The sequence below is a fragment of the Oreochromis niloticus genome, linkage group LG9 (genome assembly GCF_001858045.2).
Source record: "Oreochromis niloticus isolate F11D_XX linkage group LG9, O_niloticus_UMD_NMBU, whole genome shotgun sequence".
Classification (NCBI taxonomy): Eukaryota; Metazoa; Chordata; class Actinopteri; order Cichliformes; family Cichlidae; genus Oreochromis; species Oreochromis niloticus.
The window spans coordinates 17,694,181-17,721,252 of record NC_031974.2 but is presented as its reverse complement, the minus strand read 5'-3'; the positions used below and the strand labels follow the sequence as shown (position 1 = coordinate 17,721,252).

The 27,072-nt window shown below is 40.9% G+C and overlaps 2 protein-coding genes across 5 annotated transcripts in view; one reads left to right on the top strand and one right to left on the bottom strand.

The window, feature by feature from the left end:
* The window catches only part of zic4 (zic family member 4), a 110,186-nt gene extending 84,550 nt beyond the window's left edge, over window positions 1-25,636 (top strand). Inside the window, exons 1-4 of one of the 4 annotated variants that reach the window (XM_025910198.1) lie at window positions 17,369-17,791; window positions 18,481-18,538; window positions 21,518-22,138; window positions 24,197-25,636. In XM_025910198.1, coding sequence (XP_025765983.1) covers window positions 17,744-17,791; window positions 18,481-18,538; window positions 21,518-22,138; window positions 24,197-24,636 — 1,167 coding nt within the window. In that variant the 5' untranslated portion in view covers window positions 17,369-17,743 and the 3' untranslated portion in view covers window positions 24,637-25,636. Of the gene's footprint in view, window positions 1-17,368; window positions 17,792-18,480; window positions 18,539-20,019; window positions 22,139-24,196 lie in introns of those variants that run through there. The other 3 variants (XM_019363106.2, XM_003439209.5, XM_005448890.4) reach the window with 3 other exon arrangements.
* On the bottom strand, window positions 13,706-17,203 carry zic1 (zic family member 1 (odd-paired homolog, Drosophila)). Its single transcript, XM_003439208.5, has 3 exons — window positions 15,966-17,203; window positions 15,322-15,485; window positions 13,706-14,816 (listed from the first exon to the last, which is right to left on the bottom strand). The coding sequence occupies exons 1-3, from the start codon at window positions 16,924-16,926 to the stop codon at window positions 14,619-14,621; spliced, it is 1,323 nt and encodes a 440-aa protein (XP_003439256.1). The 5' UTR covers window positions 16,927-17,203; the 3' UTR covers window positions 13,706-14,618.
* Window positions 25,637-27,072: the final 1,436 nt, after the last annotated feature.

Below are 27,072 nucleotides of genomic sequence, written 5' to 3'. Positions count from 1 at the left end.
CTGACAAATTGATTTAATATAGCTATTTTCCTCATGTTATTACATCTTTATCAAGTACCATGTGAGGCTTGGAAAGGCTATTTTCTCTCTCTCTAGCAGAAGAACATCAAACCATTAAGTATTTAATCCATTCTGGCTCAGGTGCAGCTCTCTGTCCAGCTAAGCAATACAACAGTTATACCATTTATGGACTGTCCAGCGTGCAGGTGGCAGAAAAACTTCTGGGGCACACCTGCCAGCTGATCCAACCATTAGACTATGAACCACACTGTCTATAGCCCCAATGCCCTGAGGATTTGCCTCACCGTGCAGGTGCAGGGACAGAAAAACTGTGATGGATTACTCCAGATTTAGCAATCACTTCCTCAAAAAACCTCTTTTATCGTGTGTAAATGAGCCGACTGGATGCGTATTTTCCATGCACTACAGAAAAGTCTTGTTTTCATGGTACAGTAAATGGTTCTAGGAATGTTTTTAACTAGAGGGCACACACTGAAGTTCAATGAGCTGACTAAAATGTCTTTAAACTGGTTGAAACATCATTTTAAGATTTGGATTTTTATCTTTAACGTTCGTGTTTGAGCCTCAACAGCACATCCTTCTTAGAGCATAGCCGCGATGCTGCCACACTGCTTGTATCGTTTCACCCTGCAACCATCAGGCACATAACTAAGCTCCGACCACATTGCTTTAAAACCTTGCCAGGTCCAAGCCAAAATAGCGTTTGACTGACGAATCAAAGAAGCACAATGTAAAATGCTTTCTCTGCTCCAATCCATAAAACTAAATACCAGAACCATTTTTAATTTCAAGTCTGATTTTAATTACAGTATGCTAGAATCGAAATTAGCTTAAAGCCTTTTGTAATCTTTTATTTGCACAAGACTTAAACGATGAGATCCCCGGATTATAAAGTAAACTGTAATACATTTTTTTTCTTTAGTTGAAAACTTGCCAAGATTAAAAATGAAATTAAAAAATGCACATGAAGCTTTTTTTTTGTAATCGAACAATATTAATTTGTCACAGTGGAAAATGAATACCATAAACTTCATATACAGTTAGAATTTATGCAGGGATATAAATAGAGGATGTACTATTAATATTCTTAGAGGAATGCTTAGGCCTGGTGTTATCTTCCATGAGATTCATCAGTGTTAGTAGTTATTGTCCAGACCCCCCATGGTTGTAATTCTTTATCCTTGCCATCTCAGTAAACTGCATAATTTAGTTAGGAAGATGTAATTCTATTCCCTTCACACAATCAGCGAGGCTTCAGGCTGACCCAAGGCAGTCGCACTTAAGTGAGTTTGCACATGTAATAGTGTGCCTAAGTTATTGATTTGAACGAATACAAATGAAATGAATCCCCTGACCTTGAGCATGAAGTGATTAGAGTGTGGCTGCAATAGTCTGATATGCTATTACTATCTTAATTTCCTAAATGATAGCGTATTTATGTAAATCCTTTGTTCATCATGTATCCATATGGTGAACTAGAGAGATGATACATGTGCGTTGGTTCACCATCGAACCAGATGTTGGCTAATCTGAGCTGAACAATAGATCTTTTCTCTAAAAGGCACATAAACCTAAAAAAAACAAAAGAACTTAAATCGAGACAAAGAAAAGGGGATTTAAATACTACAAAACACCATTTGCATTTGATTTTGTGCACATGTAAATGATTCATTTAGCACTTTGAGAAGCTGTGACGCTGTGCTGTGTTGTTCGGTGCTGTGCAGCTTGATTTTATGCACTTCATCTAAGGGTGGATTAAAAAAAAAGAAGAAAAATCAGAGTTGTGTTTATCCAAGCTCATAAACAAAATAATCATTAACTAGCAATGCAAGGAAAGTGTTTTGTCTTGGTAAAATATGATACCAGGTGAGGCCCCGTGCCTTGACAGGTCGCCATTTTCAGGCCACTAATTTGGTCTCACTGTGGCAGTAGCAACTCCCAGCACAGCAGCAAGACAATTATATCCAGGTGCAAGGATTTGATTCAACAAATTCTAGGTGGATCATTCCAGCTTGCTCCGAGTCTCCCCCCTCTCCCCCTTTGCCGTGTTGTCTCTCTTCTGGGCCAGCTTGGAACAGATGCCCTTGAAAAATCTACAGCCCTCACGTGTGACTGAGGACCTTGACAAAAAGCTGAAGCACTTCCAGAAACTTGAAAGTCATGAACCATGTTGTATATTAGAATAATTGGAATGGCAGCAACTGGAAACATTCCCCTGAATATTCCAAAAGATAATGGGACATGCTAATGAGCATGGAATCAAGCCAATCAACAACAAAAAAAGAAAAAGAAGGAAATGAGAGAGGAGAGTGGAGATGGGAAGGTGCTCAAAAAAAAAAAAGAAAGTCGAGTAAAGCGTGTGGGGTGGGCTGTGTGCATATGTGATGTGTGCTCTGTCTTCCTGGAACAGCAGTACTGTTGAGTGTAGAATAGCACTGTACAGTCCGCCTGTCAAAACTGTTGATGCGCATTTGGGGAAAGTATAATTTGGGAGCTCGCACCTGGCAGACTGAGGGATTTCATGCTATGCTCCTATGCCAAAGCACTCAAGCAATGCCATGCTGAACTCAGAGCTTATTTCTCTGGTCGCCACACAACATGAAAGAGGACCCATAAATATCTTTTTTTTTTTTTTTTTTAAGTGTAACTGTATTCAATTTAAATGCGTCTCAGACAACTTTAAGTTTGCGTTGTTGGCTCGGTGTTCTGATATTTTGGTGAAGGGTTTGGTATAATTTGATTTATTTTATTATGCCGGAATATTAATGGTATACAAAATGGAAATTTATAACCAGCTGTGAGCCAGTTTTTTATTCTAGGAAAGCAAACCGTGCAGACTGAGAGCAAACTGTAGCTGATTTACATAAAGTCTTAAAGCGTAATTCCTATTAAATGATAATTATTACTTGAGGATGAGCTTATAGGGCACTGTCTTATTCAAAATGCTAGACTGCATCTTAGCAATACAGCAAACTCTGTCATCAGTGACATGCTACATCTCAATCCTGTGGACAGCTGATTGGATTTACTCAAAACTTGGGCTGGAGAAAGTCTCACGCTGAGAGTAAAATTGACTTAGGCCTGTATTCAGAGAGAAAGATGAAGGGCATCCAGTCTTATCATTCTCCATCCCGTGTCTCCCTACAGCCCCAGTACTTTCCATGTGTTTTTCCAGTGTGTGCCCAAGAATTTTCTACATGTGATGTCAACATCAAGCCAGGACAGAAAGTCAAGGGAGGTACTGGGAGTTAAATCAGAAGTGCTGCCAACATTTTATGGCTTTGGAGTCCATGTTCAGATGGATGAAAGATCGCTGTAAGAGATAGATGCCAGAAAGCTCTTTAAATGGAATAAATCGAGATGTATCTTAATGCTTGTGAGACCAGCTTGGCTAAGATTGGCAAGATTTGTGAAACTTAAAACACCTTTTTTTCCCTCATAGTGTTCGTATTGCATAAAATTCTTATGACATATTCAGGGAACATTTGACCATGATAAGAGGTCTGTGTAAGTTCAACAAGCTCTATGTGTTAAAAGTGAAATCCTCTATTATCTATATACATTATGATTCCGATTCGTAAACAAGGTCAGAGCTTCACGGCGCACAGATTAACATTTTATTACATGTTACACGCACATTTATTTGATAAACCGTAACAACATTTGTAGATCTGTAATATATAAAAATGCAGACAAGTGTATCCATGGGGCTGCGTATAATTTCATTCCCACTGCATCCTCACTGGGGTGCTGGTTCTCAGACTTCAGCCAGAACACAAGCCTTTATTTGATTTAGGGAACTCCCCCTCTCACGAGCCTCCTCTGCTCATGAAGTGTCCCAGTATGGAATGTCTGCATTATTACACTGCTGACAGAGATTGATGCTTCCCCAAACCATCTGCACATGCAACAATACTCAACTTGAATAAACTTAATTGCAGACAAAGGGGAAAACACTTTTAAGAAGTGGAGAATACCAGGAATTATTTAATTTTGGATGCTCTCAGACATATGCTTTAAGAAAAGAAAAGTTTTCTAATGGATGTTTGAGATTAGTGAAACACCATCAGCAAACGTGTCAGGAATGAGTGATTTACTGAAACGCTGCACGCAGCCATGGTTGAGTTGGGTTGTAGCAGAGGCAGTGCAAAGCCACCAAGTGATGTAACTTGAAATTTATTTACAGTCAGTGATGGATCATCAGTCATAGGTCTGCGAAAACAGACATGCAAATAACCCTAAATATCCCGTTTGTGTGACTTATTGCATGTCAAAACATTAAACTCAATTCGTCCTTTTAGTTTTAGGTCAAAGGTCAATTTTGATTATAAAAGTCTAGCCTTTTTTCTTTATCCTCTCCAATATTAATTTAACACTTGCCATTCACAAAAACAGATATGTGATATGTCCTCAGCTCTTGAACAAAAGCTGCAGTGTACTTGCACAGAGAATCGACCTGTAACCCAGTGGGATAAACTGTTCAAACCTTACAGTACGTCACCATTTTGTTTAACAGGGCTAGGGATCAAAACACTAATCCTCCCCACATTCCCTTCGGTTATAATTAACTTGCAGTACTTGAAGCTAACAGTATTTTAAAGATGTATTTTTATGGACTCTAATCCCGATTCAATCTCTCTTCCTGTGCAAAGCACAAAGAGGAGGGAAAAAAGGAAGGCGGCTGAGTGCTTTTTGTATTCACTCTCCTTGTACTTCATACTTTTTTTTAATAATCAGTTCAATATTACAGGTATTATGACTTGGATGCTTTCATGGAAATAGAACCTGATCTTTACTGGTTTGGATTAAATATTCAGTCGCGAGCCAAAAAAAATGACTTATTCATCTTGCTACTAAAGTTGTAGCAACAAAAAATTGTAAAAGTTTCACTGCGGCTTAACACCTCATCCAGCCCCTAATTTTGTTATATTGAAAGAAAGTTAAATCACATAAAAATAAAATAAAATAAAAAACAACATAAACAAAGCCAGTGGTGCGTCAATAGAGTCTCCGCAGTGACACTCAATTACAGATTGCGGTTTTAAGTGTAAGCCAATTATTTTCAGAGAAGAAGATCCAAACAAAATAAGGAGTGATTTAAAATAAAATAAAAAATATATACATATTAAAATGATTTGCAGAAATGGCTGCTTTCAAACAATCACTGCACTCACCATTAGGTAGCAACATGCAGCCATTTATCTGTTTGATGACGGGGCTCCAATTTTTCTGTGAAGCGATGACAGATGGATACTTACAGCACATAAGTTTGGAAACAACCTTTAGCGAGAAGTTCAGCTGGATGCTTTTTTTAAAGGACTTATCAACACTTCTCCATTAGACACAAGCCACTGCTGTGCATGGCTTTATAACAAATAGCTGTGTGTGGATGCAGAGCAGGGGGCTGTCATACATTAAAAAAAAAAAAAGAAAGAAGAAGTGGTTACAGACAAGTCATGTGATGAATATGACACTTAAACGCTGTCCGTGCTGTTTGCTTTGGTGTGAGTAAACAGACCCTCACAATGGACCGAAGCCATCTTTTTTATATCAATATACAACATTGAATAGCTGTAATAAAAAGCATTAAGATATTGCCATCTGGATCGTCACGTTCCTGTGGAGGATCCATCTTGAGCATTTGTGGTACATGCAAAGCCTGAACATTCATTTTTGAGTTGTAAAGGCTGCTGAAAAGTTCCCAGTAAGCCACAAAGCCACAATGCACCATTACTTGTGCAATACAAGCATTTTTGCTCTGATGTGGGCTTGCATGTAGCTGTGATGCCGCTTTCCTCTCAGCTCCAGAACTTTCATGTAGAAATTTAGATGTTGTCAGTCGTTTAAAGCTTAGCTGTTTTTCAGAACTTGATCTCGCGGAGGGGACTTGACCTTTCGTGAGTGCTAACATTTTATTTGCCCTTTCGCTGGAGTGGTTTTTGCCGTACCTGTGTAAGGCAGAAGTCTACATGGTGTTCAAGCAATACAGGTAGCCTTGATATGGGATAGAAAGCATCGAGGTAAGTCAGGGTTACTGCAAACACGCTACATTGCAATCTCACTGTGACACATTTTGTGATTTTAAAAAAAGAAAACTTTATTAATGCAACATAGTTAAAACCCATTTGATTCTGACAATGAACAGTTTCTATATGCAGACATGAAATACAAATATGATACTTTTTTTTTTAACACAATGACCTTACCTCAGCCAAGACAGGATTATCCTGACACTGTAAACATTAAAATCAGAAGCAGTCGCTAGTTGTTCTCAAAATATCAGAATCTTTAACCGTGATGTCATGATGAGCAAATATAAAAACAAATGCAGATTCTGCACAAATTTAGTCCTGAGACGTATTTCTGTTTTAATATTTTCTCCTTAAATTAAAACCTTTTGTGTTTACCAATAAATATTTCAGTATATTTTCCTCCAGAAAGTGGCAGTGTGAGGTTTTTGGCCACAGTTGTGGTATATTTTCCGTTGCAGGTGGAAAGACCAATTAGTGATTAATTGGAGGGGGTGGAAAAATAATAAACGGCAAACACCTGGACCACGCAAATTTGGGCCAATCATTATCAATCAAACCATGAGTGAGCAACACCGAATTGGAATAAATGGGATACACGTGCCTTATGATGTGTAACATTTTATTTAGAAATTATTATTAGCCGATAAATTGAATTATCACAGTTGCACCTGTCAAGCGGTCTGTCACTCAGTTAGATATAGATGGATTTCTTGCCTGCCACCATGTTTATGTAAGACAATAACGTAACTCGGGCTGGAAAGTGTGGCTGAGCTGTGCTGCTCCAAACAAAGAGAGAACTGTGTTTGTTTTTCAGATCCTTTTATGCCTGGAGTCATAAAAATAAAAGCAAGCTTTTAGCTCATGCCCTTTGTTTTGATGTTTCACAGAAAAACCCTTTAGTCAACCTTCTCTTCACGCATTACATTATGTTTTTAGTTACATGTTGATTGTATTACCTTTCAGTGACTGGCTTTTTGTATGCTAAGCTCTGCATGCCAACTTAAAATAATTACAGAAGCCCTGGATGCATTCAACACTGTGCATTCTTGACATTTCTTCACATCCCTGTCAAAATAGTGCAGAGGTCACCACAGCTTCAGCAAGCAGCGTGACACCGTACATCGCAGATTTGAGACTATTCACACCTAAACCACATTGCATCGGTCGGTTAACTGTGACATGATGGAACATCAGAGTCATAGACATAAAATCGAATTGCGAGAACCTGCGGGCACCAGATGCTGCACACAGGTTGGGCCTTTATTGGAAGAATTGTGGGAAAGAATTTGGCACATCTCGCTGAACATCTTCTTTTTTTTTTTTCACTAAAACATTGCATTTAATTTTAAACAGGCTTGCTATTGCTCACATAGTTTTATTAAACCGAGCTCTTTTTGTTTCCAAGTCCGATCATGTGTCTCAGAAATGTGTAGCATGTTGCCTGTTCTCTGGATTCCTTCTCACAGACAGTGCAGCCCTCTTTCTCTGTCTTCTGACAGCGTTAGACAGCTAATATCCTGCGTTCTTCAGTTCACCACTTGGTGTGTGTGTGTGTGTGTGTGTGTGTGTGTGTGCACAGTCATACAAACACTCCCACACAGACAGACACATTCAGCTTCCAGGTCTTTCTTGGCTCCCATCACCAGTCAAGTTTCATTTCCACCTGTGTCCTGCTGAGGCAGCTGGTGAAAAATGTTCCATGCCAAGCGTACTGTTATGATGATACCTTACATACCACATTTTTGTTTGCCAAATTTTACTTTTAATCACTCTCTTTCTGTGTTGCTACTATAATTATAAATGAATGCAGTGCCGAGGGGTGGAATAGGACTGATGTGTTGCATCAATCAGTACCTTTCAGCAGGATGCTGTTAATCTGCTGTTACACCGCATTGTTCTGTTGATACCTTCTGCACAGTGGCAACAAGACGATACCAGAATGGCTTACATGTCTTTGTTAAGGTCAGCGAGAATATGTTTTTATCTTTCTGCGTTTCCTGAGAGTGGCAACGTTTTAATGCAGGGATAAGGGTTTTGGCTTGACGACACTGCTGCATTTTTATGCCATTCTGAATAGGCTTGATGTCAGAAACGCTTGAATAATAATGAATGCAAAATGTCTACAGATGCACACGCTCTCATGGCAAACACATATACAGCCACAGTGTGCACTGGACTCTAATGATGGATGTCCTTCCATTATCAGAATCAAACTGAACAACAGTGAGCCAGAACAATTACAAAGCACCAAATGTTTGAAGAAAAAGAAGTAGAAAAAGAAAACACAGTCGATATTAACATAGCATTGGAAATACCAGCAATTCTACATGCACAAGCCAACTAACCAGAGAAATTATGATTCCAGTTTGTTTCATTGCACACACATTTTTTTTCCCCCTTTGGAATGATTTACTCATGAGGGGGGGAAAAAAAAGAAATCCATTTTTATTTAAAATATCTGCACTCAAAACACCAGGCAAGCAAAACAACTTATATTTATTGCCCCTTGTCTCTGAAAAATATTTGAAGGGTTTAGGCAGCAGCCCAACAGGAAAACGACAATGAATTTCAGGCAACCCAAAGATTAAGTGGTTGTGCAGAGGGTAGGGTGATTGCTAGATTCGCCGAGATGGTGTTAATGAGCACAAATGCTGCTTGATATTTAATTTTTAGAATTTGATCTTTGTGTTCTTGCTGAATTATGACTGCCATTTGTAGCACGAGCTTCCGTTACTTTGCTTGCCATGTAAAGACTCTAAAAACATGCATTGTGACCTTTGACTTGCAATAAGCACACATGAGTTTTGGAAAAGGAAAAAAATACATGTTAAGAAATTGTTTGAAAGGCTAGAAAATCCTATTTCTACAACAAACCTGTGATACGACAGATAATTTGTGTACATTATGTTCAGAACCTAAAAGATGAGACTCCATCCTAATCCCCAAATGTGCAAATGGCAACAAAGAGATTCATTCTGTTACCAGTTAACAGTAGGACACCACATGCCATGTACTCGGGACAATAGCTAATAGGTTAATTTGGACTCATTGTTAAAGCCTGGGGAATACAAAAGAGCATGCAGCAGGATGAAACCCAAACATCTGTTCGTATCAAGTTTAATGTTTCAAGAAACTATTAAGTCCTCGGAGTGGTATGATTTCAGCCATGTTTTCTTTCCAGGCCACCTTATGATGCACTCTCGCACAAACACTGTGATGTGCAGTGGATCGGGAGAAACCTGTCACTGATTATCTCTGGCTGGCCAATCCACACTGTGAAATAAGGAGTCATTATCAGACTCATCGGATAAGCAGATGTTGACAAGCTGCTCTGTAAGTGAGAATGCCTCTCCACTGAACAGTGCAGTGATGCACCATATGCATGGTTTGACTTCAGCCGCATAAAATCAAAACGCGAGCTTATTTTATTATGGTTGATGAATGTCATAGGCTGCACTCACGTGGTCCAAATGTAAACAAGAGCATGCAGTGATGTCAGCAGCGGAAACTTGTTTGAGAGGATTTATAAATGGCTGTGTTTTGAATTAAGAGAAAAGTCGCAAAACATGCTATAAATATAAGACGAACAAATTAAAGGTGAAACTGCCCTTTAACTGATTCTGGGACTCGGAGGTTAAAGGGTTAAAAAGATGTTTTGGAACCGGAAGTTTGTACATTTGCAGATCTGTTTAACCGCTAACCACCAGAGTGCCCTTGAGCATCACCAAAAATCCACAATGGCCAACTAAACAGCCCAGTGTTAGAGCTGCGCATGTGCGAATGAAGCGCATTGACTTTTTACAGGAAAAAACAGGCATCAGACGGTGACTATTTGTTTTTTGTTTTTTCTCCTGAAGGCTGAGGTGTGCTGCAGTCTCACCCTGCCGCAAAGCGCTAATTGGGGTGGCCTCATTTAGCAGCACGTCAAAGGGGACGCGACAACACCGTGTCAGCGCCTCCACAAATCTCCTGCATGGTCTAAACTTAATAGCATGTCAGACATCACAACTGATGCAATAGGGGTCACGGTGAGCCTATGTTTCACTATAACGAACCCTTCCCCAACCCCGGCATGAGGACCGGGGTGGCAAAGCGGAGATTAATGTTCCAATCAGCGATGTGGTTAAATAAAAAAGCTGCGAACTATACGAGCTCCAGTCTGGATTATCACAAGGCAGACAAACACCAACTAGACAAAAGGAAAGGGGGGAAATACAAATTTGTGTGTGTGTTTTTTGTTGTTGTTGTTGGGTTTTTTTGTCTAGAAAATGGCATTATTTCACAACAGCTGGACATTCCATTTGTAAAGACAGATTTCCTCTGCCTGTCACGGACAAAACGGCGAGCTGCTCCAGTGCAGCGTTGGTCCCAGCAGATTACACATGTGGAAGCTCGACTTTAAGTACTTGTAAGAGCTGCTGTTTGTAAGAAACGAGGATTTAGCGAGAGTTTCCAACAGCGAATCAGCATCCCATTCAAATCCACCAAACCAATCAAATTTCAGCTTTTAGCGAAATTCTGATGGTAGACTTTTTTTTTCTTTTTTTAAAAATGCGTTTAAAATTTTGTTTTTGGACAATAATGCCACAAATCTGTGTGAAATGAAATATTTACACCTTTCTCTTAGAGTTAAGTGGTGTCTAAAGCGAATAAGAATAGGAATAACTATGAGAATATCAATAACAAATAATAATAATAAATTATACAGTCAAATTTCAAAGGGGCACGAACATAAAACGATATAAATGACGTCCAGTCACTGAATATGCATGAAGATTAAAAATAACTTGCTGTAATTTTTCTGTAAATCAGCGTCTGGATTGTCTTTCTATGCAAACTTAGATGTTCAGTGTGGGATGGATTGCTCCATTACCCAGGCTCTGGCACTGGAGTCGTTTTATGGCTGCAAATAAGACAGGGTTTCTTGGAGGCGTTTCGAAATGTCTGCATGCCAATAAACCAAAGTGGCCTTGACTTGAATTTGACCTTTTTGTATTAGAACCCTTAAGCCCGCCAGATGAGGACTCTAGGATAACGGTTTTGCAAGTTATTTCACGACTTTCAAACTCGGGGCGTAGGCTCCCAAGTTTTTCAACTCCCTTATCACTTAAAAATGAATATCACGTGTCGGCCTCCGCCGGAAACCTAATAGTTAAACCCCACTGCAAATGTTTAACTTATTGATTTAGTTCTCATTGAGTGACGGCAGCTGGGCATGCACATCAGAGCGCTGGCAAAAGCATGGGCACCTCATCCATCAAGGAGCGTGGATTATAGCTTTCTTCTAATCTTGGGCTATACTCCACGTGTCAGTGCAAAGTTTCTGCATAAGCTGCACTTATCAGAGCGTCTGATTTTTTTAAAAAAGGCGGGTGATCTCACAAAAAAGGGGAAAAAGTAAGGTCCAAACAAGTCATTAAGAGCACCCACAACTTACAAAATGGGAGGGAAAGAGTTGCAAGTGTTTTTTGTTTTTTTGTAATGAAAGCCTATTTCCATATACTGCACATGCATTTTAAAAAAGCAGAAAACAAAAGTAAGAAAGGTTGAATCTGTCTGATATTTGATGCGCACATAAGCTGCAGCGTGTCTACCTTGGTAACACAAACGTCAGGCTCGGTTTACTGGCCACAAGTGCTGGTAATAAATATTCATGATGCTGGCGCCTGCGCTTTCCCGATATCTGTTTGTCATTTCCAGACTTGAGCGTAAATACATTTAAAGTGGATGTTTTTCCCCCCGCGCTCCTATTTGATCTGGAGTCACCATCAGCCCTATAGCCTGATGGAAGTCGCCTCCAGCCTCTCGTCGACTCTTCTTTTACGAGCATTTCATTTTCGACACCGTGTGCAGGTTCAGTGTAAAGTAATACGACAGAACCACGAAGTCAGAATTAAGTAGTAAAGTCCCCTGCTTTTTGGATTGAGTTGTGTTGGCAGGGCAAAGAGCTAACGTTTGTTTTCTCGTTTCCTTTTTTTCTTTTTTTGTAAGACTTAAAGGTTTTAGTTTCACTATTTGCTAAAAGCATCTGCAGGGAAATTAAAAAACAACGTGGCTAAAGTATGAACTCAAGTCTGTGGCCATTAGGAGGCAAAAACTATGAATCCAATCTGAGTTTAAATCCATTCCACGAAGAGCATTTTCCATCATTATTAGTCTGGACTCGAAACATAATTTCACATTTAAAGGCTTTCACTCAAATGATAAATAAACTGGGGTTTTTTTTTTTTGCCGAATTGAGCTTTTATCTCAAACATTTGTCAATTTGGCATCAACTTTATATTTAAATAAAATGCACGTGTGGACTATCTGCCAGCCCAGAAAACCACAGGAGCCAGTTTTAACACATCCACTTTAAACTATTTATATTTCAAGTTGCATGTGAACATTTTTCTATAAAGCTGCAAACGAATTCACTGCACGGGCGTGGAGTGCGTCTTTATTTTATTTTTTTTCACCCCCATAGCGGTGCACGAGAGCAGCATCTGCACTGGGACCAGATAGATAGTGTTAAATAGAGTCGAAAAAGTCATTTTATTACCATCCTTCATTTATCTCCAAATCTAATAGTCCGTGAAAAGAAAATATGAATACATTTCAATACATTTCAACAAATCATCTAAGATGGTGGGAGTCGTTTTTAGTTTTATCTTTTTTTATTTTATTTTATTTTTATTTATTTATTTTTTTGCTGCTATAGACGAGCATGCACGCGTACACGCACGCGTTTCCTCTGCTGCTATGTGTACATTTTTTTTTTATTTATTTTTTTTTTAGGACGTTAAATTTGCTGTGTGGCTCTTTTCGGGCATGTGCGACAAGCCTTTACGAGGGTGCAGACTGACAGATCGTGGCTCCGTGCACACACTGCCAGTGTTAACCATGATCAGTGGCGGCTGCTGATGTGATCTCTGCCTAATGGGGCGGTCAAGCAAGCTGCAGCCAGGAACAATGAGGGGCCAGACTAATACACCAACTCTCCCTAAATCTATGAAATCCGACAAAACGCAGGAAAGAAAAATTAGATTTGAAAATTAGATTCCCGAACAATTAAGTAAGGCAAGAGGGGGAAAAAAAATCCGGTTTTACACCGAGGAACAACCGCCGTGATTAATCGATTTAATTTGCACATTACTGGAGGGCAAAGTGTTGGATGTTAATTTTGGATAAACAGAAGATGCAGACTGGGGAGTGAATTTACTTATTATCGACTGGCAGGAAAAGTTGTGACAGCGTGTTTAAAACACGGTAAACCTTTACGTTCAGAATGAGCTGGTGCCTCACACACGTATATATATCTATATACACACATAAACGCACACACACACGCGCCTACTGCAAAAGCACCCCCCCCTCTCCCCCTCCCCCCACACACACACACACACACACACACACACACACACACACACACACACACACACATAAAGAGTTAAAATTATTTGTGCAACTAACCATGCAATTATTCTTCCATCGAAACTGTACTAAATGGATTATCGTGGTGGAAAAAAGGGGGTCTGTTTTGGTGATGCATCCTATAAAAAGAACCCATTAGTTTCACACAGCACTCATGTTGAGATCAACCTCAAACACTAATGAAACCAATAACCTCCAACGCATTGCATTCTTGTATTTTTTTTAATCCTTTAATATAGTACGAAATGTATCCAAACATTTTTTTTTGTTGTTTTTGTAAACTAAATTTTACATACGAGCGCATTTCTCCATAAATACCGATCATTTCTAACATGTTACCGGTCCTTTACATGCGGATAAATATGGAAAATTGAGCTACTTACATAATACTTCCTTTCAGACAAAGCAATTGACAGAGATTTTATAATTATCACTACATAAACAGATTGACACGGAATTTCAGGCTTTCACTACACGATTTATCGACATGACATTAAATAACAACAATGATACTGTGCTACTCAAACTGGACCTTGGACGAAAATGTTGCACTGAATAGGCTACAAAAGCACATTAATACTAAGAGTCGGTTAAGTCGACGTGTAGACTGTAGTAATACTGAATAATTCACATTTGGTACACAACTATAACATTCTTTTCAATGAAGTCTATTCATCGCAGTATTCTTAAAACCATCTCATTTTTCCATATATCTAGGGACCACATTTTTCACAAATTCCCTTAAACTGTGATAGAACTATTTACAAAATAAAATATTACATTTTTTTTCAACTTGTTGAAATCCTTATGTACAAAAATTCAGGCCTCTACCCGCAGATAGCATGCTTTTTGAGATCTCTCTCTTCTTCTTCTTTTTTTTGAGCAGTCTCTCAGTAAAAATAAAGACTCAAAGAAATATTTAGGGGGGGAAAAGTTTAAGTCGGTGGCTGTCCTTGCCTCCTTTATGTCCATGCATTCTCTTTCACTGACATTAAGGCAGCCTTTTATTGATCGTTTGGGCCTCCCGTGTTTTTCTCAGTCCTCGTTTCACTGGCTGACTTGATAAAGTCTTTGATTCCAAGCAGTTTTATTTATTTATTTATTTCTGCAGTCTTTTTTTCCCCTTGCTTTCTTTTTCTTTTTCAAAAATATTTACACGTACCATTCATTGAAATTTGACGACAGCGTGCTGTGGCTGGTTGTGTGGTGTACTGCTGAGGCTGCTGGTGATATGGAGCTGCTGCTCTGGTTCTCTGTGGACGGTGATACTATGGTGGGAGGTGTCGACGACTCGTACCCTGAACTGGCCGCTGGAGATGGCTGCGATCCTGGATTGTTGGATTCGTGGACCTGCGAGTAATGAGAAACGTGTTTTGAGAATCGTGGTGCACCGTGGGGGTTTTTGTTTTCGTTTTTGTTTGTGATCAAACACAGAACATAAGAATCTCATCAAAACAAATTAAAAGTCCTAATCTGACTGTTGGGGGACATGTGCAGAATTCTAAAAAACACAAAAAAAGAAACAAAAAAAGCATACCCAAAACATAATTATTCCCATTAAGATCTTAATCTGATTTGTCGGTTAAAGAAAGAAAGTGTCAAGACAAATTAACTTGTGTTTCTGTTACTAGACTGAAGAAAAGAGAAAAAAAAAAGGAGGGGGGATAAAAACTGGGACATCCTGTTAGAATAAAATCATACAAATAAAGAAATATTTTGTATCCTCGTTTCCAGACACACATTGAAAGCAGCAAAAAAACAGTCTGTGAATTGCACTTGCACACAGATAAACATTGCAGGAATACAAAAAAAAAAAAAAATACAATGATAATAATAATAATAAAACGGGCTTTACCTTCATGTGTTTTCGGAGGGAGCTGGGGTGTGTGTATGACTTGTCGCACATTTTGCAGAGATAGGGCTTGTCCGATGTGTGGACGTGCATGTGTTTCTTGCGGTCACTGCTGTTTGCAAACCGCCTGTCGCAGCCTTCAAACTCACATTTAAAAGGCTTCTCACCTAAACGAAGCAAGAAAAATAACAATATAGTGTTTGACACAGATGGGGCTTTAACATTATTATTACACATTTTTATTTCGACTTTACATATTTGAAGATGTAAAACAGTAACCAGAGTAAAGATTTTTATTTTTTTTAATAGTCATTTGGATTAGATTTTATTTTATTGTTGTTGCCTTGCAATAATTATCTACTGTAAATAAATTTGAATCCGCTCATTTAGATTTGCATAAATAATATCAATTTGAATTTAAATATTATTTTAAATGTAATATAAAATAGCAAAACTGGGGAAGCAAAAAGAAAGAAAAGCCTATAAAATATTTTCTGTCGACAGCTGCACTGAGTCAAATGTCAGTGAAGATACTGCAGCTGCCTTATAAATAATAATCCTGATTGCATGCATATTTTGGATGAGGCATTCTCAGCACTGATTTTGGCACTAAGGAAAAAAAATCGGTCAATCTGTGCGGATCTTACCGGTGTGAGTCCTTTTGTGTATTTTTAGATTTTCCGATCGAGCAAATACTTTGCCACAGCCGGGGAACGGACACGGAAAGGGCTTTTCACCGGTGTGTACTCTGATATGATTTACAAGTTTGTATTTGGCTTTGAATGGCTTTCCTTCTCTGGAGCAGTCCTCCCAGAAGCAAACGTGGTTCGTCTGCTCTGGTCCTCCCACATGCTCCACCGTTAGATGGGTCACAAGCTCGTGCATCGTGCTAAAAGTTTTGTTGCACGACTTTTTGGGATTCGTCAGCTGCTCCGGTTCGATCCACTTGCAGATAAGCTCTTGTTTGATCGGCTGCCTCATGTATCGAAAGAAGGCCCCTGCTCCGTGGTGTGCGGCCATATTCATGTTCATGGGGCCATAGCCGTGAAGCTGGGTTGAAGCATAGTGGTCAGACCTTGGGCTCGTAACGTGGCCATACTGGTCGGCCCGTCCGTACATGTCCCCCGAGAAGCCCAGCCGCATCTGGCTGTTGACCACATTGGAAGAGGCATGGCTTGCTGCTTGCTCGTGGAGCCCTGGGAAGAGCAGGTGCCCCGCTGCATCTGAGTGTCCATGTGGCCCTGCGAAACTTCCGGAGGCGAACAGACTGTGCTGCGCCCCGGTGGCATCCCCAAAACCCCGATTTCTGAAGAGAAAGTCCCTGGTGGAGTTGAAAGCCGCCGTGGAGTAAGAGCCAACGTGGGTCGGGTGGTGATGGTGTCCCAAGGCAGCTGCTGCGTAGCCGGGCGCCTGGGAGGAAAACGCCGTCTGTCCGGAGCCAATATCGTGGGAGCTGTGGTTTATTTTGAAGGCGCCCATCCCATCTGCGAACGGATTTATCCCCAACGCTACTTCTCTCTCTGTGACTTCGCCTGTTGAGTGATGCCGTGAGGAGCCGAAAGTAGTGACTCCTATGGTGGGATACTGCGGTCCTGCGTCCAGGAGCATCTTCAGTCTAGACTCGCTGAGACGACTGAGAGCAGAAATCAAAAAACCACGCGCAGATATTCTTCCTCCCCCTCTCTGTATCTCTTGGACCTCTACACTGAGCAAACTCTCAAATCCACCGAATTTCTGTTTACTTTTTAAGACGCGAGGAATCCCCCTATACGGCTCATCCGATGCACACGCAAAATCGTGTATACATGCAATATTGTCTTTTGCGGTTTATCTTCCTGTGGCGCAACTTTCACCTCCTCAGTCAGGCGGTGAGCTCTAGACTGATAGTCGCAATCATTCCTGCAGATAAATGAATTGAAAAGACAACACAGTCCAGCCCTGATGAATGGGAGAGGAGGGGGGTAGTCACGTGGCTCCGGAGCTTCTCGTTCATTGGCGGAACCCCTTTCCCCCCAATAACATCCACTCACCAAATAACAATCCACGGTGCAGGGCCCTCACTTCTATTGGCCTCTTTGCATCATCAATCCCAGATATTGTGAGAATGCTGACTGTGAATTTGGTTAAAGGGCTGAATAACAGCAAAACAAAAGTTGGGAAACACAAGACAACAATTGGCCTCGTAGAAAGTAAGTCGAAGCCCGTTTTGCAGCCACGGAGTGCAGAAAGGTTACAAACCAAACGTTGCCTTTGTTGCCATGGCCATCAGATTACCAAGCACGCCCTTTTTTGTTTGTGTAATTGGTAACGTTTTGTACAGTTAAGCGCTCAGGCTGACAGATGCGTCAATCTGTTTGTCTGCTTTCAACGATTATTGTCTGACACCTCTCTTATTTATTGCACGTGGGACAGCAGTCAGGAGAGCATGAAACCTGACAGCGTTCTAACCTGGACCCGTCATCATGTGTGCCAGGTACAGGTATAGAGAGACACGGTTTAGATGTGTTTCACTCTGAAAACTTAGGGGAACCCCTGTTTGAAGTCCATTCGGGTCATCACTCTCTCGAAAGGCAGGGGATTATCAATTTATCTGTTTCACTTCAAAGGAGTCCAGACAACGTTTTGTTTTCTTCCTCTTGTGCGCACTCCGAGTTTTGTAGCTCTGTTTCACTTCAACACTGTGTTTCGGCGTCCACTGAAGCGCACACCAGTGGAACATCTGTGCTTTAGATTTCCACATCATGCACACCAGCACCCCGCGTTCACAAAGGTTACCTTGAATATATAGGCCAGTATTTAACTTGGATCTACAACTATGCCTAATGTATCCATCACGGTTTGGCTGAGCTTGTCCTTTTTTTTTTCTTTTTTTTTTTAGCAGACCAGAAATGCATAACCTGTGTGTAAAACGTTGTGGGTTGTCGAAGTTATCAAGTGGGATTTGCGGCGCTCTCTGCAGGAACCTCCGGCTGCTAGAGTTCAAAGCCACACGCACAGACGTGCCATACAAACCATTAAAATATCTTCTTGGCTACTAGACTGGCTTCTACAAGCCATTCTCCTAGTCAGCCTTAGGAGACCAAGGAAAGAGAGGAAGTTTTGTTGTTCTCAACTTAACAAGTAGAACTACGACTTGATCCGACCTTTTTTTTTTCCTTTTAGGTGTCCCCATATTCTGCTATACAAAATTTTGGAGGGATATTTCAACAGGTGGGAAACGGTAAGAATGACATATCACTGATAAACTGAGAGCATTGTATACAAACTTGAAACATGCAAAGATAAATTAGAGTTGTTGTAGTAATACATGACACTGTAACGCACGCAAAGTTCCCCGTGTGCCTCAAAATGAATTGAACATATTTAGTTTTAATGGGCAAAAGCTATAGGCTATCCTAATGAACCGGCCAATAATCGGCTATGATACTACATGTGTAGAACTGAAATTGTTAGCAGAAACTATTTGGGGGTTTAAAGTGAAAGCCAAAGGAGCAAAGGAGCGTTTTATGAGACCTCGCTGCATTATTCAGCTTTTTGGTTTGGGATCTCGTACAGCTCCCCAGCTTACTTGTCTCCAAGAGTGAGTGAGTGCATGCACAACTTGGACCAGAAATAGCACTTCAAAGTTTTGCATTACGCTGGTGCTGTGATGCCTCTGAAGGCTGCAGCTGTGAGCCTCATGAGCCACATGCGTAAAGGCCATTTAATAAACATCTTTTGGATCCGTCACGTCTCAAAATATTGACTCAGTTTCTAATGTGCTGGATATGACGCTGTCAGCAAAGGTTTTGACAAGTCAATCCATAGAAATAACCTAGAGTAATACAGGTTTGCAGCTGATTTTCTCTTATCCAAAAATGCTAACTGATTAAAAGTCACTTAATATTCGGTTAATTGCTTTATTTTAATTACTACATATAAGAATGATGAATTCAGTCACCCCTAAACACAAGTTCAGATTGTGTGCGCTTGTTTTTCTCATTAACGGAAATGCTGACGAGCTACTGTGAAAATAATTTGGGGTTTTAGACTTGAGTCTACAAATTACGAACCACGTAGAAGACAAACAGCACCCATTAAAACACCTCGTATTTGACATCAGATTGACCAGTACTTTGTGGATTTCACAAAGTCACACTCATCATTTTTTTCCGCAAACAGAGATGATAAAAGTTCAGTCAAAAATGAGCCGCACATGTCGAATTGGTGTATATAACGCATACTCCCAAAATGTAAAAACAAATAAGGAAAAGTCAAAGTAATGACAGCGTCACAAGACAAAAAAAATCTAATACAACTTCCACAGTTATGATATTGCAAGACAATTATTTCAGTGTCGGCACGCAAGATTGTTTCACCGAAAAAGTCAACCATGCTGAAAATTATAGTCCGTGTGCAGCTATATAAACAAATTAATCAGCATTGTAATAACTAACCATTTGATTTCTTTTAGTCCGCTGACGGTTTAAAAAAAAAAGACAAAGTCCGTGTAGAAAAAAAAATACTCATCTTAGTGGAGGACAATCTATACAACGGCACGGAGTTTTGCTACGATTTGAAGCTATTACTGTCTTTCTGTTAAGCATTCAAACAAAGATAGAAAAATAATCATGGTTAGTTTTATCCTTTGCAGGATAAGCTTGTATCGGTACTTACAGTGGGCTACAGAAACGATTTATTTTGAACTTAAGTCTGCGACGGCACCACCTTCTGTGACCCTCATCTGCTGCCGTCCTGGGTCTAAAGCAAAATTACCCCGGATCATAACAACAGGTCCCGTCCATTACATTTTTTTTCCTCGGGACAATGGCCGCAGCTCGCCCTATTCACACATCCTACTCACACGGATCCCACCAGGCAGAGCACGGAGTCAGCTCTGTAGTATGCGCTGAAGGGCAAACGGCTGGATATGTAAATATGTGCATTTATCAAAGCGCATATTAATGGTATGTGCTCCGGACTATTTTAAACTAACACGTGGAGTTATCCTTTGCACAAGTTTTTCTCCGCTGACATCGATCTTTTACGTGCGTAAAGTTATGCGTAATCTGTGCGTAAAGTTGCCCTTGATACGCTGCAGTGCAAAATAAAGATATCACTGCATTATTTATGATCCTTACAACTTTTACAGCGACAATGTGTACACTCTTCGCGGAGCAGTCTGTTTTGTAAGGACATAATCAAAGTGGGGAAATTGCTATTTCATAGCCTCGCAGCCTTTGTGAGCCGCAACAAAAGAGAGGCGACTGTATATCGGGATCAACTTTTTAGGACTTTTATTGTACAATAACCTTTGCATAACAACTATTCCTTTTTTCCCGAGCGTTGCCCGAGGCACTGCGCATGCGCGGTAGCTGCTCGCTGTCACTAAGACATTTTTCTTCACGTTGGAAACTGTCACTGGTGACGTCAATCACAGAGCTCTGACCAATTAGAGCGCAGGGTGATTGTTTAGCTCCACGGGCTGCAGCGCCTACCATGAATCTCTATTCAGTATCAAAGCGTCCTGCTGCTGCCTCTCAACCGAATGGGATTCCATGTAGTCTGCAGATAGACTTAACTTTATAAAGTTTTTTTTCTTTATTTTTTCATTGCGATTAAAATATATTTGTCATCATCATTATTATTTTGCCTGCTGTCAAGTTATTCTAAAATTAGGAAGTAATGAGCGTGGATGCATTGGGAAGCCCCGTGATGGACCCTACGTTTTCCAAACGGAACACGGCGCTGAGATTAGTTGACTTGGCAGGGGCTCACCACCATCACCATCATCACCACCATACCCCTCAGAGCGTGACAGGCTTCCCGGGGTTCAGCAGCCATCCACACTCAATGGCTCACTCGCACCCTGGGGAGATTACTGCGGAACCCCGCCTGGGGCCGAGTCCATTCGGGCCAGAACACATGGGGCACTCCGCGGCCCTCAAAATCAGCCCAGCCCATCATTATCCCCACCACCATCACCACCACCACAATCATCATATGGCAGGCCACAGTGAAGTGGTCTCCAGTCAAACGGGAGCTTTTGGCCCGGTTCAGGCGACATCGGTCCCCTATTCTATGTCTCACACGGCCCAGGCTTTATCTGCAGGTAGGGATTTCCTCATCCGGAGAGATCTGACAGCTCAAGCCATGCCAGTACTGACTGACCAGACTGCTGGTTCAGCCTCTCACCACGGAATGTTTGTCTCAACAACAGGTAGCTATCCCGGACACTATGGTCATCACCCTGACGCTGGGAACCATACCCTCTTCTCCGGACTCCACCACGAGCAGCCTTCTAGCGGATCACCGGGTGGCCAAACACTGAATGGACAAATAAGGTTAGGACTACCTGGAGAAATGTACGTTAGGTCTGATCACTTGAGTCAAGTGGCAAGCTCCAGGGCTGATCCGTTCTCTGCCTCGCCTTTGCATGGCTACGGTGGTCTGAATCTGAACATGAATCTTAGCGCTCATCACCACCACGGAGCCGGTGCCTTTTTCCGCTACATGAGGCAGCCGATAAAGCAAGAGCTGATTTGCAAGTGGCTGGAGCCGGAGCACTCGCCGAAGAAACTTTGCTCCAAAACTTACAGCACCATGCACGAACTCGTAACGCATGTGACGGTAGAGCACGTTGGAGGACCAGAGCAAGCGAACCATATATGTTTTTGGGAAGAGTGTCCCAGGGAAGGCAAACCGTTTAAAGCAAAATACAAACTTGTAAATCACATTCGAGTGCACACCGGGGAGAAACCGTTTCCGTGCCCGTTCCCTGGTTGTGGGAAAGTGTTTGCAAGATCCGAAAATCTAAAGATTCACAAAAGGACGCACACAGGTCAGTGGCTTAATATTCATAGAAGGAAATGCTGTGATTGTTGGAAATGCACTGTAAATGGTAAAATAGAGCTATCGAGTCGCATTTTGAAATTCAGCTGTGGGGTTTGCACGCTTTCTATTTGCAAGTGAAGTGATTTTTTGTGGATAATTTTCAATTATTTATTTATTTATTGTAATTTTATTTTACGCATTCGAATGCACTTTTATGACCTGTGGCAATTAATCAGTCCGCGCTGCTGCACGTTAGCCTATACAGCAGGACGCAACAGCTACTGGCCACCTGTTTGTTATGAGTTGCATCAGTGCTCGCAAGTTTCACAAAGGTTGCGTTTGGGGATTATGGTACAGCTCACTCAGGCGTTTGACGGTTCAACCTCTTGTTTACACCACAGCACAAAGACTGAGGCCCACGTCAGGTCTTGTCCAAATAGTTCAGTGCATGCCCTGCCAGACATGACTGGCAGCAAAGCTGGAAAGGTGCATCTTCACTTTTAGCAACTGATATAATGGTTATGATGATGATGATGTGGAGATGATGTTTTTATTTTCGCCTTGGCCACCCACTTCCTCTATTATTAGTATTATTATTATTAATAGTAGTATTAGTAATAATATTATTATTATGTTTTATTTTCTGTGGCTGTTATTTCAAAATCATGTAAGCTACGTGTAGCTGTGTTTTTCATCAAACTAATCTGAAAGTAACCGGTTCATACAGAAAAAGTGCTTTTGGACGATTAAGCCTTTGTAGCCTTTAGCTCAAGCAACAAGTTGACAAGTGGAGACGGCTGAAACAGTTTACTAACAGGCAGGTTTGCACAGCTGACTGACTACCTGCATAATGATGGGTGTGCATGCAATGCAGTTTAAAGCATCTCTGATTTAACTGCAAAAACAAATACTGGTGCAACATGGCTGCTTGCCACCCAGTGACGTGCTGTGGAACTAGGAGGGAAAAGAGGCCTGACAATGTCGAGTCAGACTTGTAAATTAATACACTGACTTTTTTCCCTTCTTTTTTTATCGGTGGCTACATGGCAATATCCCTCTGTTTCATTTCTGCACCCTATGTATTATTCATATAATTTGCTCACATTACCTAAGTACAAATCTGTTAAATTATTTCTGTGTGTTGACTCCCAAGGGGCCTGGTCCTTGGTATCATGTTTAAAACCTATCCGAAAGTGTAGTTATGACTGGGGCTGCCCCTGGGGTCTGCTCCTCGACGGTTTCTTGTACTACACTAATATCCTTGATTGGCTCTCTCAACCCAACAGCTGAAGGTCAAATTGATATTCAGCCCGCAAGTGTAATTAGACAGAGGCAATTACATATTCTCAAAAGCTTTAATCGGGGGAGAAAAATCAGCAGTGGATGATTTCCGTGTAATTTATTCAGATTGTCTTTTTTTTTTTTTTTTGCCTTGTCATAATCAGGTAGAAATACTTGTTATTAAAACGCAAAATTAGAGCCAGTCCACAACCGTTTGCAGGATTCAAATTACACACAGTCTGCGTTATCGCACAGTAGGTGAAGCCTGGCGGTGGCAGTGCTTTGATTCATCATTATTTTGAACCGGTATTACAGGCCTGCTACGTCTGTGCTCGTAGCTTGTCTGTTTTGACTGATGCCTTGATGGATGCATACACCAGGTATAGACCCAGGACAGTAGGGGTTCAGCCCTCATGTTTACACCAGACTGGGAGCTGTCCAGGCGGGCAAACTTTTGTTTTCATAGTGCAAGTGGGAGGAGGGGGGTGTAAATGCACAAAATAAAATCAAATGGCATTATAAAGATAAACATGAAATAATAAAAGCTGGCACACTTTTACATCTTTTTGGCTCTATTTGTACAGTTCATAGTTCATTTTCAGCTCGTGCTCTCATATGTTACACTTAACCAGGTTGTTTGTGCATTTTATATAAAAGTGAAGACATGTAGGGAAAAATGTATGTTAATGAAAAGGCAGCTTAGAGCCTCAGGGTGGGTGTCACGTGTTCACATTTGAACTCTTTCATTCGCTTATTTGTGTTTTATCTTGTCTCACAATAACAGGTGAGAAACCCTTCAAATGTGAATTTGACGGCTGCGACAGACGCTTCGCCAACAGCAGTGACCGGAAAAAGCACTCGCACGTCCACACCAGCGATAAGCCCTACAACTGCAAAGTGAGAGGCTGCGATAAGTCCTACACACACCCCAGCTCCCTGAGGAAACACATGAAGGTGCACTGCAAGTCCCCTCCGCCTAGTTCGGGATATGAGTCGTCCACCCCCTCCCTGGTCTCCCCTTCCTCAGACTTGGGCCGGGAACCAGGCGGCTCCTCGGTGTTGTCAGAGCCGGTGGGAGCCTCCCAGCCCGCGAATTTAAGCGAGTGGTACGTCTGCCACAGCTCAGGTGCCAGCGGCGCCCAAACACCACCCAGCGGGCACTCTACACCCGACCCCGCAGACGAACCACCTTACAGAAACCCAGAACCGAGGGACGCTTTTTAACCCGGCTCAAGCTCTCTCTCTCTCACACACACACACACACACACACACACACACACACACACACACACACCAGCAGAGACAGAAACACATTTCCACAAGCTTAACAATTAAAAAGGCGGTTTGGCTTTGGTGCCCATGTGCCTGATTAGGACCACTGGTACCCTTTTTTTTGGAGGGGGAGGGAAGGGAAGGGGATGAGCCACCAAACAGACATCCAGAACCAAGAGACGCATTTTAACCACATCGGAAGGAAAATGTGCTAACCTTGAAGACGTGCTAATTTCCAGGCATATAAAAAGAATATATTTTCAAACCTCACTTGTTCAGAGCGGTTGGCTCGGTGCCTACACGCCCTCACGGCCCACAGGTCCACTTACGGAGAGAGTCTTGTAAATCTGTTAGACAATGTGGTACATTATTGTAGGCTTAGGCATGTTGGTGTAAAATTATTATTATTATTATATTTTTTTTTTGTAAATGAGTTTGGACTTCGATATGTTTTTATTTATTTTTCAATCTGACATTGAAGGATTTTGTATTACCGAACCAAAGTGCATGTTTGAATTAGAACAACAACAGCAACAGAGACAAAAAGGAAAAAAAAATGTACATTTGTAAATTTTTGTAAGTTTCGATGTGTTGATGTTGATAGTTTTGTAAGGATCTGTCTTCGGAGCAGTTTCTTACCGAAAACTGCGGCTATTTGTACAAAAACATTTTATGTTTACATCTTACGTCCCCTCCCAAACATTTGTGCAGAGGGTCAGTAATTAAGCTGTTTCATATGCCTGCAGTATTTGATATACGACCGTGAAATTATAAATGTTTTTATCAAAGTGGGCATTTTGTGATTTTTTTTTTTTTGTATCATTGTTGTCTTTTTTTTTTTTTTTTTTTTTTGAATATCTGAAATCCAGCGGCACTCAAAATGCGTACCGAATTGCCTTGTAATTTGTGAGTATTTTGAATAAATCTTGTATGACAAAAGTTAAATCCCTGAGCTATTCGGGTTCATAGAATTTATCAGGTGTCTTGATAAAGATCACTTTTGTTTTGTTTGTTTTTTGGGGTTTTTTTGGTCACTTAACACGCCTTTATAATATAAAAGAGATTATATATTATTAATATATTTTCTTAAACAATCTGTTGCTGCATAGCTTGAAGGTCAGCTCCACTAACATATCCCACGTTCATGCCTGCTGTTAGGATTCAAAATGTCTTTTAAATTCCGAAGTAATAATCAAACGAAAGATCATCTCGGAAAAAAATGCAGTTATAATTTCTTTTAATTTTAAAGTTTTTTCCCTCGGTGAAAGGGGCGGTCTAAAATGTGCTACACTTGTGTTAAATCTCACTTACTCCGCTGAGCTGTGGTTTGATGCAGACGTGGAGCAGAGTTTGATGAAAGGCTACAATATTCGGATCCAGACTTCAAAGAGCATTTCGCACAAAGAGCCATTTTTTCACGACGGTGAATCCTCATGGTGAATTAAGATTTCTATAGCAATAGCCAAGTCAAACTCAAATGATATGGGGCCAAGTCCGTGGACTCAAAAGCCTGCTCTAAATAATGTAATATTTGCTTCCCATGGGGTAGGAAACGGTAATCTATGTCCTTTATACTGCAGACTGGGGCAGTATAAAGAAGAGAAATATATTCTTTTGCTCCGGGCCTACTTTACGACAATCAAAGGAGAAGCCGCTAAAAAACAGTTGTCCCACACCATAATAGACTTGCACTTTAGGGCCTAACTGCTCAATGGATAAAATGTAACCATAATCATATTTTAGACTCTACACACGAAATACATAAAACTATAGGAGAGAGTCTGTCTTTTAATGATAACCGTTTCAATAGTAGACAAGTAAATTAATTATTTCAGACTTTGCAGAAAGCCCCATTTTTCCCAGGCAGAAATCTTTTCCAACGTTATAATTAAAAAGTGAAAATTTGCAGTTAACTAAAAGCTTGAAGACCTTTGCTGTAGTGGGAAAACTTCAGGCTGAGGAGTAAATTTTTTACTCTGGCCCTCACTGAGGCAGAAGTGGGTGGAAAGCGCACACAGCTACAACTCTCTCTCTCTCTCTCCCTCAGCGTTTCCAGGGTTTGGTTAAGTTCATGACAGTTTGCTCTGTGATAGAGGCTCAAATGAAAGCAAAGAAAACTAACACTAATAGAATAAGATGATGGTGATGCCTCTTTTTTTTTTTTTAGCACCAGGTCTAATAAGTGCAGAGAGTGAAAGGAAGGAAGAAAAAAAACAAGATAGTTGGATCTCAATTGAAAAAGAGAGTCTTTGAAGTGGAAGTTAATATCAGAGGGATTCTTTTTAGGTCGTCTGAACGACGTTGATGACACGGAAAGCCTTTTGTCACCGATTTGTTGGGCTCCTCTCTATTGGGCCTTCTAAAGCTTTTTAGTTCCAGCCGTCAAAA